At 46.9% G+C, this 11,852-nt stretch overlaps 1 protein-coding gene across 1 annotated transcript; it reads left to right on the top strand.

The window, feature by feature from the left end:
- The first annotated feature begins 2,332 nt into the window (after window positions 1–2,332).
- LOC122932822 (aurora kinase A and ninein-interacting protein-like) lies at window positions 2,333–11,382 on the top strand. The gene is made up of 4 exons (XM_044287453.1): window positions 2,333–2,634; window positions 6,654–6,798; window positions 7,830–7,946; window positions 8,555–11,382. The coding sequence occupies exons 1-4, from the start codon at window positions 2,548–2,550 to the stop codon at window positions 9,085–9,087; spliced, it is 882 nt and encodes a 293-aa protein (XP_044143388.1). The 5' UTR covers window positions 2,333–2,547; the 3' UTR covers window positions 9,088–11,382.
- Window positions 11,383–11,852: the final 470 nt, after the last annotated feature.

Here is an 11,852-nt window from a genome sequence, read left to right as displayed (position 1 = left end):
AGGCCTCACACATGGGCTTCTTCATACCACTTCAGGTACCTCGTGTTCCATAGGAGAACATGCTGGTCAGAGTTGTGACACACAAAAAATAAATTTAAATGGTTAGAGCAAATGGCAGAACAGACGCAGTGCAGCAGACGGACGGTGCACACATACACAGCAATAAGAAAGAGAAGAAAATCCAGCTCTCTCCGGTGAAAAAATGCGAAACTTTATTCCAGCGAGTTAAAATCCATACAGGTGTACAAACACAGTCAACATGTTTCAGACCTCAAAAGAATATGGGTCCTTCCTCATGACAAACGACACATACACAGCAGACTGACGGTGCACACATACACAGCAGACTGACGGTGCACACATACACAGCAGACTGACGGTGCACACATACACAGCAGACTGACGGTGCACACATACACAGCAGACTGAAGGTGCACACATACACAGCAGACTGACGGTGCACACACATACACAGCAGACTGACGGTGCACACATACACAGCAGACTGACGGTGCACACATACACAGCAGACTGACGGTGCACACATACACAGCAGACTGACGGTGCACACATACACAGCAGACTGACGGTGCACACATACACAGCAGACTGACGGTGCACACATACACAGCAGACTGACGGTGCACACATACACAGCAGACTGACGGTGCACACATACACAGCAGACTGACGGTGCACACATACACAGCAGACTGACGGTGCACACATACACAGCAGACTGACGGTGCACACACATACACAGCAGACTGACGGTGCACACACATACACAGCAGACTGACGGTGCACACACATACACAGCAGACTGACGGTGCACACACATACACAGCAGACTGACGGTGCACACACATACACAGCAGACTGACGGTGCACACACATACACAGCAGACAGACGGTGCACACACATACACAGCAGACTGACGGTGCACACATACACAGCAGACGGGGATTACAGAATCCAGTGAGCGACGGATCTGGTGGCAGGTGTGTCCCTCTGAATGGGGGGCAGCTTCTCATCCTTCTCCAAGTGACGAGATGGCTGCAGTTTCGTAGTATTTGTTAAATTAGGGTTGTACACATCTAACACACAGGCCACACGTGGTGCACAGCTCCACATCTAACGCACAGCCCACAAATATAATACACTGCCCCCCCAAATATGCTGCACATACATCCCCCAATATACCGTACCGCACAGACAGCCCCCCCATATACTTCGCAGACAGCCCCCCCATATACTGCACAGACCTCCCTATATAATGCACAGACACCCCCCCATATAATGCACAGACAGCCCCCCCATATACTGCGCAGACAGACCCCCCATATACTGCGCAGACAGACCCCCCATATACTGCGCAGACAGACCCCCCATATACTGCGCAGACAGCCCCCCATATACTACGCAGACAGCCCCCCCCATATACTGCGCAGACAGCCCCCCCATTTAATGCGCAGACAGCCCCCCAAATGTACTGTGGAGACAGACCCCCAAATATACTGTGCAGACAGACCCCCAAATATACTGTGGAGACAGACCCCCAAATATACTGTGGAGACAGACCCCCAAATATACTGTGGAGACAGACCCCCAAATATACTGTGGAGACAGACCCCCAAATATACTGTGCAGACAGACCCCCAAATATACTGTGCAGACAGACCCCCAAATATACTGTGGAGACAGACCCCCAAATATACTGTGCAGACAGACCCCCAAATATACTGTGGAGACAGACCCCCAAATATACTGTGCAGACAGACCCCCAAATATACTGTGCAGACAGACCCCCAAATATACTGTGGAGACAGACCCCCAAATATACTGTGCAGACAGACCCCCAAATATACTGTGCAGACAGACCCCCAAATATACTGTGCAGACAGACCCCCAAATATACTGTGCAGACAGACCCCCTATATAATAGAACCTATATATAAGAGGACAATCAATCAAGAACCAATATGAGAATAGCTCCTGCAAAGGGTTAAAAGTGCTTTTGGCATGGATAGTCATACTTACCCTCGGCGCTTGCGCACTGGGATGTAATTTTTCCCTACCACCACATTGCGCAGGCGCGTATATCGGGTGGATTTTAATAAGTTAACCGCGCTTGCGCACTGACCCGTGATTTTTCCCTACCTCGGCTCCCCGACGCATGCGCAGGTTCCCGCTGTGCTGCTCAATTCATCCTTTTGGGCATGCGCAGATGGTGAAAAGTAAGGCACGCCTCCCGACGTCATCGCTAATGCGACAGGAAGTCAGAGGGTAGGGAAATCTCACGAGGTAGGGTAGTATAATGCGTCACCGGCTTTCTGGGAGGAAGCCAGTGGCCACCCTAGTTCGGTACCGGAGAGCAGGCAGTTACACGGACACCTAGGCTGTAGTCAGCACATAGCAGGCAGTGCGCGGGACACCTCAGGCTCACAGCAAGGACCCGGCGCGGGAAATTGGAAACTGTATCTCAGAGCCAGTGTGTAGAGCGGCCAGTGACACCAGCTCAGTGTTCCTCCTCCATTGCTGCTGAGATGAAGAGCAGAAAACGTGCCCTGCAGCAGCCAGAAGAGTGCGGGGTCTGGTTAGACGCGTCTCAGCTTAAGAAGAAATGCCACCAGGTGACTAGCGCGTTCATGTACGACAATGTGAACGGGACATTGCGGTTCATGGCTGGTTGTAATGTACCAGCGGGGCCACTAGGCTGGCATGTATGTGTAGGGAAGGAAGGTGACACCATCCTGTGGAGGAGACCGGGGCTCAGGCTGAGCGCCATGGTGTCTGGACCTATGCGCTCTGCTTACAGGCTGCTCAGCTGGTCTTCTGGAGATGGCGACCTGTGTGTATGACAAGTACCGCCTCTTCACAGTTCCCCACTGGCATAGATAGCGCTGTCCTTAGTGCCCTATTGTTTCTGGTCAGTAGTTGTAGAGGTGCCCAGTATTATGGTGTACCAGCTAGATGTGCCCTACATGAGGGCAGCAGAATCTAGTGACCCTGCACCTCAATCTGAATCTCTGCTGGCAGCATATAAGGCCAGACAGCCACCAGTGAGCGTGTCCGTGACAGGTCCCGTGCTGACCTCCACTCCTCTCACAGGATCACACAGTATTGGGGTCCGTCCACACATTGCGGAACAGGTGTGGACCCATTCATTTTAATGGGGCCTCAAAAGATGCGGACAGCACACCGTGTGCTGTCCACATCCATAGTTCCGTTACACGGCCCCACCAAAAATATAGACCATGTCCTATTCTTGTTCGTGATTGCATGTCTATTATAGGGCTGACTGTGTGCGTTCCGCATAATGCAGAACGGACACGGCCGGTATCCCTGTTTTGGTCTTGAGAATGTATTAGTATACTGAATTATAATACTTTGTAACACTTAGGGGGTCATTTATCAAACTGGGTTAAAGTAGAACTGGCTTAGTTGCCCATAGCAACCAATCAGATCCCACCTTTCACTTTCCAAAGGAGCTGTCCAAAATGAAAGGAGGAATCTGATTGGTTTCTATGGGCAACTAAGCCAGTTCTACTTTACACCAGTTTGATAAATGACCCCCTTAGTGTTTTGAAATCTACTGAATTACACTGACATAATGCTATGTGTGTAATAAAATAGCTTTCAGGACCCTAAGGGTTACACAGCATTATAATTCGGTATAATGCTGTACAGGACCTGTCACTGACGCCCGTTGTGTTTCCCGCATTCAGCTCGCTGGTGGCTGTCTGGCCTATCTGGTGATAGACTCCTATTAAAAGTGCGGGTTCTCCCCGCGTCCTGAGGAGACCTAGTCTGGTAACTGCACCTGCTGGCAAGTTGTACTTTGTAACGTTTCTAACGCCACCATGTAATATTGTATCCGATGAAGTGGGAAAAACTGAATTCTGCTATTTTCTTATGTGGAAAAACAGACCTGTTACCTTAAACTTCCAGGTCAGTACGATTGCAGCGATACCATGTTTGAATAGTTTTTCTTCTGTTTTAATACTGAAAAAAATATTAAATCTACGGAGCTGTGTTAGGGCTAATTTTAAAACAGAGCTGTGCCACTGGCCGGGGCAAGCTCAGTAAAAGCAATAGGGTTCAGCCTCCTGAATCCCCTTCATGTTGATGTGAGAGCGAGAAAAAAGGCACGAATAAAGAAGAACTCGGAAACAGGTAATCGCCAATCTGAAGTTGTAGAGCTCCTGTAGATTGTGTTTTTAGGGCACTGACAGACAGGGAGTGCATGGCGCAGTACCATAGTATAAAATACACCTTTTGATCACTGTGTCATGAGGAAGGGCTGGAATTGCCTCTGGTAGCCCGAAAAGCTTAGCCAAGACTGCTATTTTTGTAATTCATGGATGAGTTTTTACCGCAAGCAAAATAAATCTACATTCCTTTATTCAAGTGGAGCTGGATTTCTTTCAACCTCTTTTCGCATTTGCTGCCCGTTACCTGACACGGGCCTTCCGTGCTCACAGTTGAAGGAGGGGCAGGTGAGAGCTGCTGAATTTCCTTTTTCTTCACCTTTTGATTACGTTTTATTTAATTTTTTGGGGGATGTGAAGTGCCGAAAAATTGCAAATTGGCCACATTGAATCTTTTCCTGTTACACCATAGTGCAGGCATTTCTGTATACAGTTGAGGCTTGTGTGTGTGTGTGTGTGTGTGTTTTATTTTTTTATTTCCAATCAACCCCCTTTCCCCCAAATAAAAAAAAAAAAATAAGTTTTAAAATAGATTGCGAATTGTATGCTGTAATGAATAGTGTTGAGCGAACTTGTGTTTTAAAGTCCGGCGTACAAGGTTCGGGTTATCTAAGAATTCCGTTATGGATTCAACTACCACCGGCCATAAGTTATGTGGTAGAGGAATCCATACCGGAATTCTTAAATAACCCAAACCTTTGTACGCCGGACTTGGAAACATAAGTTCACTCATCCCTAGTAATGAATGTTTATCCGTTACAGAATACAGCATTTAGTACTGTATATTCCAGTGCTGCCACCTGCAGGCCTGTATTGGGATATACCAGTGACGGGCATCAATTCCTCAAGCAGGCCCCAGCCCATCACTGTAGTGTACCAGCTTCTCAGATCTCAGCCGGGAAGCTGTTACTAGCGCAAAAGCACACGTTGCTGCATTTTTACTGCTCATGCCGTGGTCACGCTTGACCACAAAAACAGCAGAAACCTGGTGGCTGCGAGCAGGTGCCATATTTAAAGACCGAACATCTGCCATGCATAAACGTGGGACCCGCACATATCTTAGCAATAGGCCCCCTTTACATTTATCAGTTGTGCCTGGGGAGCCGGACACAACTGATATATGTGCACTGCACTACTGACTGCGGGGCCAGCTGTGGAGACATCAGAGGTGAGGCCTCTGCCAGATGAGAAGTAAGTTGTCCTGTGTTCCCCCATCCACCAATGGCTGTCTGTTCTGACTGCACCAGCCTCTCATACAGAGAATCAGAAGTTCATCATCGTGCTGATGGGCTAATGTAAGGCTAGGGCTACACGGTGATGCCACACAAATCTAGATGGAATAGAATCGGCCATGTTGGATTTCTTGCTGCTGCGATCTCATTCATTTCTATAAGATCACCACTAGTTGGCAATCCTGGCTGCAACCAGTGTCGCCCTAGCCCAATACTTAAGAAGCAAGGCCGTATGGTGACCTTCCAGTCCCAGGCTTGTATACTTCTGCCTGGGGTACAGACGGGGTCACGTGCACCGCTTCAGCCAATAAGTGGCCTTAGTTGTGACGTGTCCCCAAGTGACGCTGTCTCAGCAGTGACGTTATTGGCTGCAGTGTGGCGCACATGACCCTGACCATAGCCTGCTTTAGAAGTAAACAAGTCTCAGACTGGAAGATCAAGGAGCAGGACAGAGTCAAAAGGGTGCTCTCATGTGTAGGTCTTATTTATTTTTTTATTTTTCTCACCAGTGCTTTTTGCTGTAAAAACGCTAGCTCTATATTTTAGCTGAAGATCTATTGGAATATGAACTGCGGTCTACACTGCATATTATTATTTATTATTATTATTATTCAGAAGATGAACTCTGCACCACAAGTCAAGTCAACGTCCTGCAGAATTAGGATGAGATTATTATTTTTTTTTTGTGTGGAAAATCACGTTGTGTGACTGTTCCCCAAAGAGACCCTCCAGCAAGAAAACCTCATACATAAACGCATGTTGTCCTTACATAAGATTACTGCTGGTTTCTACGGGCTGCACAAATGTTTTGATGAGTGGTTGGGAAAGGTGGTCAATGTCTATCCTACTGGACCCTTCCGGCTTGTCCCTCAAACGTCTGTATGTTAAGGCTCATGCACCCGACCATGACTGGCCCGGGAAATGCGGTCTATGTGTCTGCCGGACTGACCGCAGCGTTTTATGATGTGTACATATGATGTGAGGTCAGTTCAGGGAAGCCCCCATTGGCCCAGGAGATCGGGCAGACCACTAATGAGTGCATTAGCAGCATGAAGTACTGGGGACACATATCGATAAATGCAACCAGCTGTTGTACCCCGATACCCCCAAATCATACCATTTAGCAGATCAACCTGACCTTTAAGGAGCCTAATGGCTAATTACAACTGTAACCCTCATGCTTATATGGCTTTAAACTTTCTGTTTTAGATGGTGATCCCCTGCACGTCTTCAAGATTTAATCCACTTTCAAGAAGAAAATCTGTGGATTCTGTGCAGGTTGACTTTACTCAGACAAAGTCGCCTCAGCTTTTCACCAAGCAGACTTCAATGTATTCCTTCTTCTCTGCCGCTGGTAAGGAGCACTTACTAGACTGTATTCTAGTGTAGGATTATGGTAAAATCTACCACCACACACTTCCTATTTAAAGGGAGTCTTTCACCTAATCTGAGCGTTTTAGACCGCTCAGATCAGGTTATAGACTCTTTAACCCTCATTACGATCATACCTTTGTCTTACGTGTCCCTCGCCCAGATAATGAAAATAACACTTTTTAAACTTATGCAAATTACCTTCTGAAGGTGCCCAGGGGCGGCGTTACTGGGCGATGTGCCCAGAAAAACACACCTCCAGCCGGCGGACGTCACGAGCGGCACCAGAGGACGGCGGGCTGGGAACTGGCCCGCACCTGCGCACTGCTCTGCCCATTATGGGCAGAGGAACATCCTTTCATATTGCGCATGCGCCGGCCGGCTGTCTTTAGTTGGCCGGCGCATGCGCAATATGAAAGGATGTTCCTCTGCCCATTATGGGCAGAGCAGTGCGCAGGTGCGGGCCAGTTCCCAGCCCGCCGTCCTCTGGTGCCGCTCGTGACGTCCGCCGGCTGGAGGTGTGTTTTTCTGGGCACATTGCCCAGTAACGCCGCCCCTGGGCACCTTCAGAAGGTAATTTGCATAAGTTTAAAAAGTGTTATTTTCATTATCTGGGCGAGGGACACATAAGACAAAGGTATGATCGTAATGAGGGTTAAAGAGTCTATAACCTGATCTGAGCGGTCTAAAACGCTCAGATTAGGTGAAAGACTCCCTTTAAGGGGCTACATTTTATCATACAAGAAGCCAATGTGGCGTGTTGCTTATCTGTGTAAACCTTTAGAAAGTTCCTTGCGTACCTCACATTGTGTAGGACATGATGGCACAGTGAATGGTTGGTTGTTTTTGCATATTGCAAATCCTACAAGATCCGTAGCAGAAATCTGAAGCCTACACTTGGGTTCCTGGCAGGGGACTGCAGCAGGTCTGCACATGGATTAGCCCCATTGAAATGAGTCTAAAATGCAACTATAAATCCTTTCTTTTCTCTACAAAATATGTTGTCTTTTTCAGGCAGTAGGAACAAGCAGTCGCCCATTACTGATATTAATACATTGATTCAAGAAACTCCTCAGTGTGAGAAAGGAAACGCACACGAATCTCTGAATGTGATGGAACAGTCACCTGTTGGTATGTGGCCCGTTATCCTTGATTGACTGACGATTGCCAGATCTATCCTTAGTTTACTCCCTAGCAGAAAACTATCAATCGGTGGGGAGCACTGAACACACACGGCCGGTATTCGTGTTCTGCAGATCTGCAATTTGCAGACCACAAAAACTGCTTCGGCTGTGGGCTGGAGCCCTAAGGCTCATCTCTACTTACCCAGCACCCCAAGCATGTAGCTTGCCCCCATAAGATTGCCAAACTGTAGTCATAGCAGGACACAGTACATGCAGACTACTTTACACACCCCTTTCCCATATAATATCTGTGTGTGCCTATGAGACACCCTCCACTGCCAATAAGCCACATCCAGTCAGCCTCCAGAGACCAATACAGGAGGGGCACACCGCTCTGGCAGTATGACAACGGCTGTCTGCTCTCTTGCCTGGCACGAGCCGTTCTTTATAGTCATGGCATGGTTCTTTATAGTCTAGCTGCATGCTTTCAGAACTAGTTATAAAGGGCAGGAAGCAAAACCTGGTACTAATGTTGTAGTCAAAGCCTGAAAAAGTGCACTTAACCTTTTGTTGGTATGCGTCTGAGGGTAATGTATGTATTTTTATTCTCGCTAGAAACATCTATGTGCTCGAAACCTGCTGAAATCCAGGAGAGCGTCTCTTTATGTAACCTACACAGAAATACTAGAGAGCCAGTAAGCTCAGGACAAAAGGAAAACAATGACCGGAGCTGGGTGCTGGAGGAACCGGGCAACCATACTGGCAGCTTCTCCAATGTCTCCGTAGTCAGAACTAAAGACAAGTCTCCGAACCCTACTCTGAACCACTGTTTTGCTTCAAAATTCCAGAATAAACTGTCTGACTCTTCAATTGTCAAATGTCCTCAAAAGGATTATCATGAGGAAGACGGTTGTCCTCAAAGTCAGTTTGACAGTCCGCTTTTCACACAGGATACACAAGGGAACAGAGTCATCTGTCACCCATCTACAAGTGATCAACATCTGACCACACCACTTCAGGACAAAACTAATGTCACTTGGCACACAAAAAGTCAGATAAAAGGAACGCTACAAACTTTGTGCGATGAAGATTCCCTCCACATAATGTTCACCCAAGATTCTGAAGGAAACATGGTTATAAAACATTAGGCAGAGCTACATCACACAACTGAACTATACAGGTTTCTCAATGCACATGTATGATTACTGTTCACAACCAGTCCACCCAAAAAAGGCGGACCCTCAACCTGAACACAGCAAATCTGCTGCATCTCAGACATGGGCCAGTGATCAGGAATAAACAGCACTTGTTCCTGTAACTGCCCCATGTAAACTTACCGCTGATCACAAGACAAGCAAAATGAGATCTGAGCTATATTACCAACTGGATGTCTGTCGCAAATACACACTGGAGTTTTTAAAGATGTATTTTCCACCATGTGAACAAAATCCTTAGTCCGTTTATGTTTACCATTCATGTTGAATTCACGGCTGGCTTTGACTAAAAAAAACTGCAACAAAAATACCACAAACGGTGGCGCTTTTCACAAAATGCTGTGTGTGAAACCCGCTTTAATCTTCTGATCCCCATTAGCTGCTATACTGATGGGTGTGGCTATGCCAGTTAGCTTAGCCCATTAAAGGGGTTTTCCAGGATTTTCATTTTCGTGTCTTAGCCTCAGAAAAGGCCATCCATATCTGATCAGTTATGTGGTTTTTGGACCCCCAGAGATCAGATATTGACCTACCCTGAGGAAAAACAATCAATATTAAAACCTTGGAAAAAACCCTTTAGCGTGTCGCCCATCTTGGCACAGTCATAAGAATTGCCATAAACATTTGAGAGGTGCAGATCCCAGAATAGGAACCTGTTATAACGCAGTGCTTACTCTCATGTTTTCAGAGGTCCCATACAGGCCTGTCAGTCTGATTCCTTCATAAATGGCCAATAATTTAGTAATAAATGAAAAAAATACTGGAGTTAAATGCTACCGTCAGGCTTTTTCTCACCATCATATAAGTAAGCAGGTGAACAAACCATATTTATTGGAATACAATTTCTGAAATTCCTGACGTTTTCTAAATTCCTGTAAGTAAATATGCAGTGCACTTTGTTTTAAGGAACTGTAATAACACTGTTATACAGTTAATTTTAAGAAATCTAGGAATGTGTCTTCTAAAGCTAGAAAAGCTATACATGTATGTCCTGAAAATGAAGAAAAACATGTACAAGTCTAAATTGGCATAAAAGAAATGTCAGCTTTTTTTTTTTAGTGCTTGCCTTAAAGGGTTGTCTGGGAATAAATTACTCCGCACAGAAGCCCACAGCCTGCCTCCGCTATGGAAAGATTCTTACTTACCTGCTACCCGCAGGTCCAGTCCTGCAGGCTGGCTCCTGTGTGTCTATCTTTCAGTTCGCAGCTGGTTTACATCGTCTGTGGCCTGATCATCCGTTGCAGCCAGCAACTGGATTCACCGGTGATGTGTCCTCATGAAACACCTCACCACAGAAGCCAGTCACTGGCTGCAGCACAATATTTACTGGAAAATAAAGATATAGGAGCCAGTGTGCAAAACCAAAGCTGTGGGTAGGTAGTAACTATGAATCTTTCCATAGCGGAGGCAGGCTACGGGTTCATGTGAAAAGTTGCTTATACCCAGACAACCCCTTTAGCGCTTGCTCTTCTTGTTTTGTCTAGCAGTTCTGAGATGACTGCAGGCATGACCAGTGCTGATCTTCTGTCTCTGGTCTTGACTCCATATCACATGCAGCACAGCTTTAGGCATTGTAACAAAAGGCTTTGGAGCAACATGAACATACCTGGTAAAGAGGAGAGAACTGATGTTCACTAGTAGAACATCCTGCTTATAATTTGTTTATAGTATAAGGACTGGAGAGGTGATAACTGATTACCTATCACCATATATAGTGTAAGGACAGGAGAGAACACAGGAGAGGTGAGAACTGATTACCTACCACCACTAGAGCACCCTGCTTATCACTATATAGTGTAAGGACAGGAGAGGTGAGAGCTGATCATCCATCACCACTAGAGCACCCTGCTTATCACTGTTTATAGTATAAGGGACAGGAGAGGTGAGAGCTGATCATCCATCACCACTAGAACACCGTGCTTATCACTGTTTATAGTATAAGGGACAGGAGAGAACACAGGAGAGGTGAGAACTGATTACCTACCACCACTAGAACACCCTGCGTATCGCTCTTTTTGATAAATAGGAGCCTTATGTCAGATTTCCACCACATAGGTTTGGGGCCAATTATCAGGAACAAGCATTACTGTAAACACTGGTTCCTAATAATAAGCCTGTGTACATGTGCTCACCTGATGAACGAGTAAGGCTACTTTCACACTAGCGTTCGGGTTTCCGTTCGTGAGCTCCGTTTGAAGGAGCTCACGAGCGGACCCGAACGCAGCCGTCCAGCCCTGATGCAGTCTGAATGGAGGCGGATCCGCTCAGACTGCATCAGTCTGGCGGCGTTCAGCCTCCGCTCCGCTCGCCTCCGCACGGACAGGCGGACAGCTGAACGCTGCTTGCAGCGTTCGGGTGTCCGCCTGGCCGTTCGGAGGCGTGCGGATCCGTCCAGACTTTCAATGTAAGTCAATGGGGACGGATCCGTTTGAAGATGCCACAATGTGGCTCAATCTTCAAGCGGATCCGTCCCCCATTGACTTTACATTGAAAGTCTGGACGGATCCGTCCCAGGCTATTTTCACACTTAGCTTTTTTTTGCTAATATAATGCAGACGGATCCGTTCTGAACGGAGCCTCCGTCTGCATTATTATGAGCGGATCCGTTCAGAACGGATCCGCCCGAACGCTAGTGTGAAAGTAGCCTAACACGCTCATTTGTTGGGTGAGTTCTTTGTTCATGCAGCAAACTAAATCAT

The sequence above is a fragment of the Bufo gargarizans genome, chromosome 3 (assembly GCF_014858855.1).
Source record: "Bufo gargarizans isolate SCDJY-AF-19 chromosome 3, ASM1485885v1, whole genome shotgun sequence".
In the NCBI taxonomy this organism is placed as follows: domain Eukaryota; kingdom Metazoa; phylum Chordata; class Amphibia; order Anura; family Bufonidae; genus Bufo; species Bufo gargarizans.
Note: the sequence above shows the minus strand (reverse complement) of the source record. Positions and strands in the feature narration are given on the sequence as shown.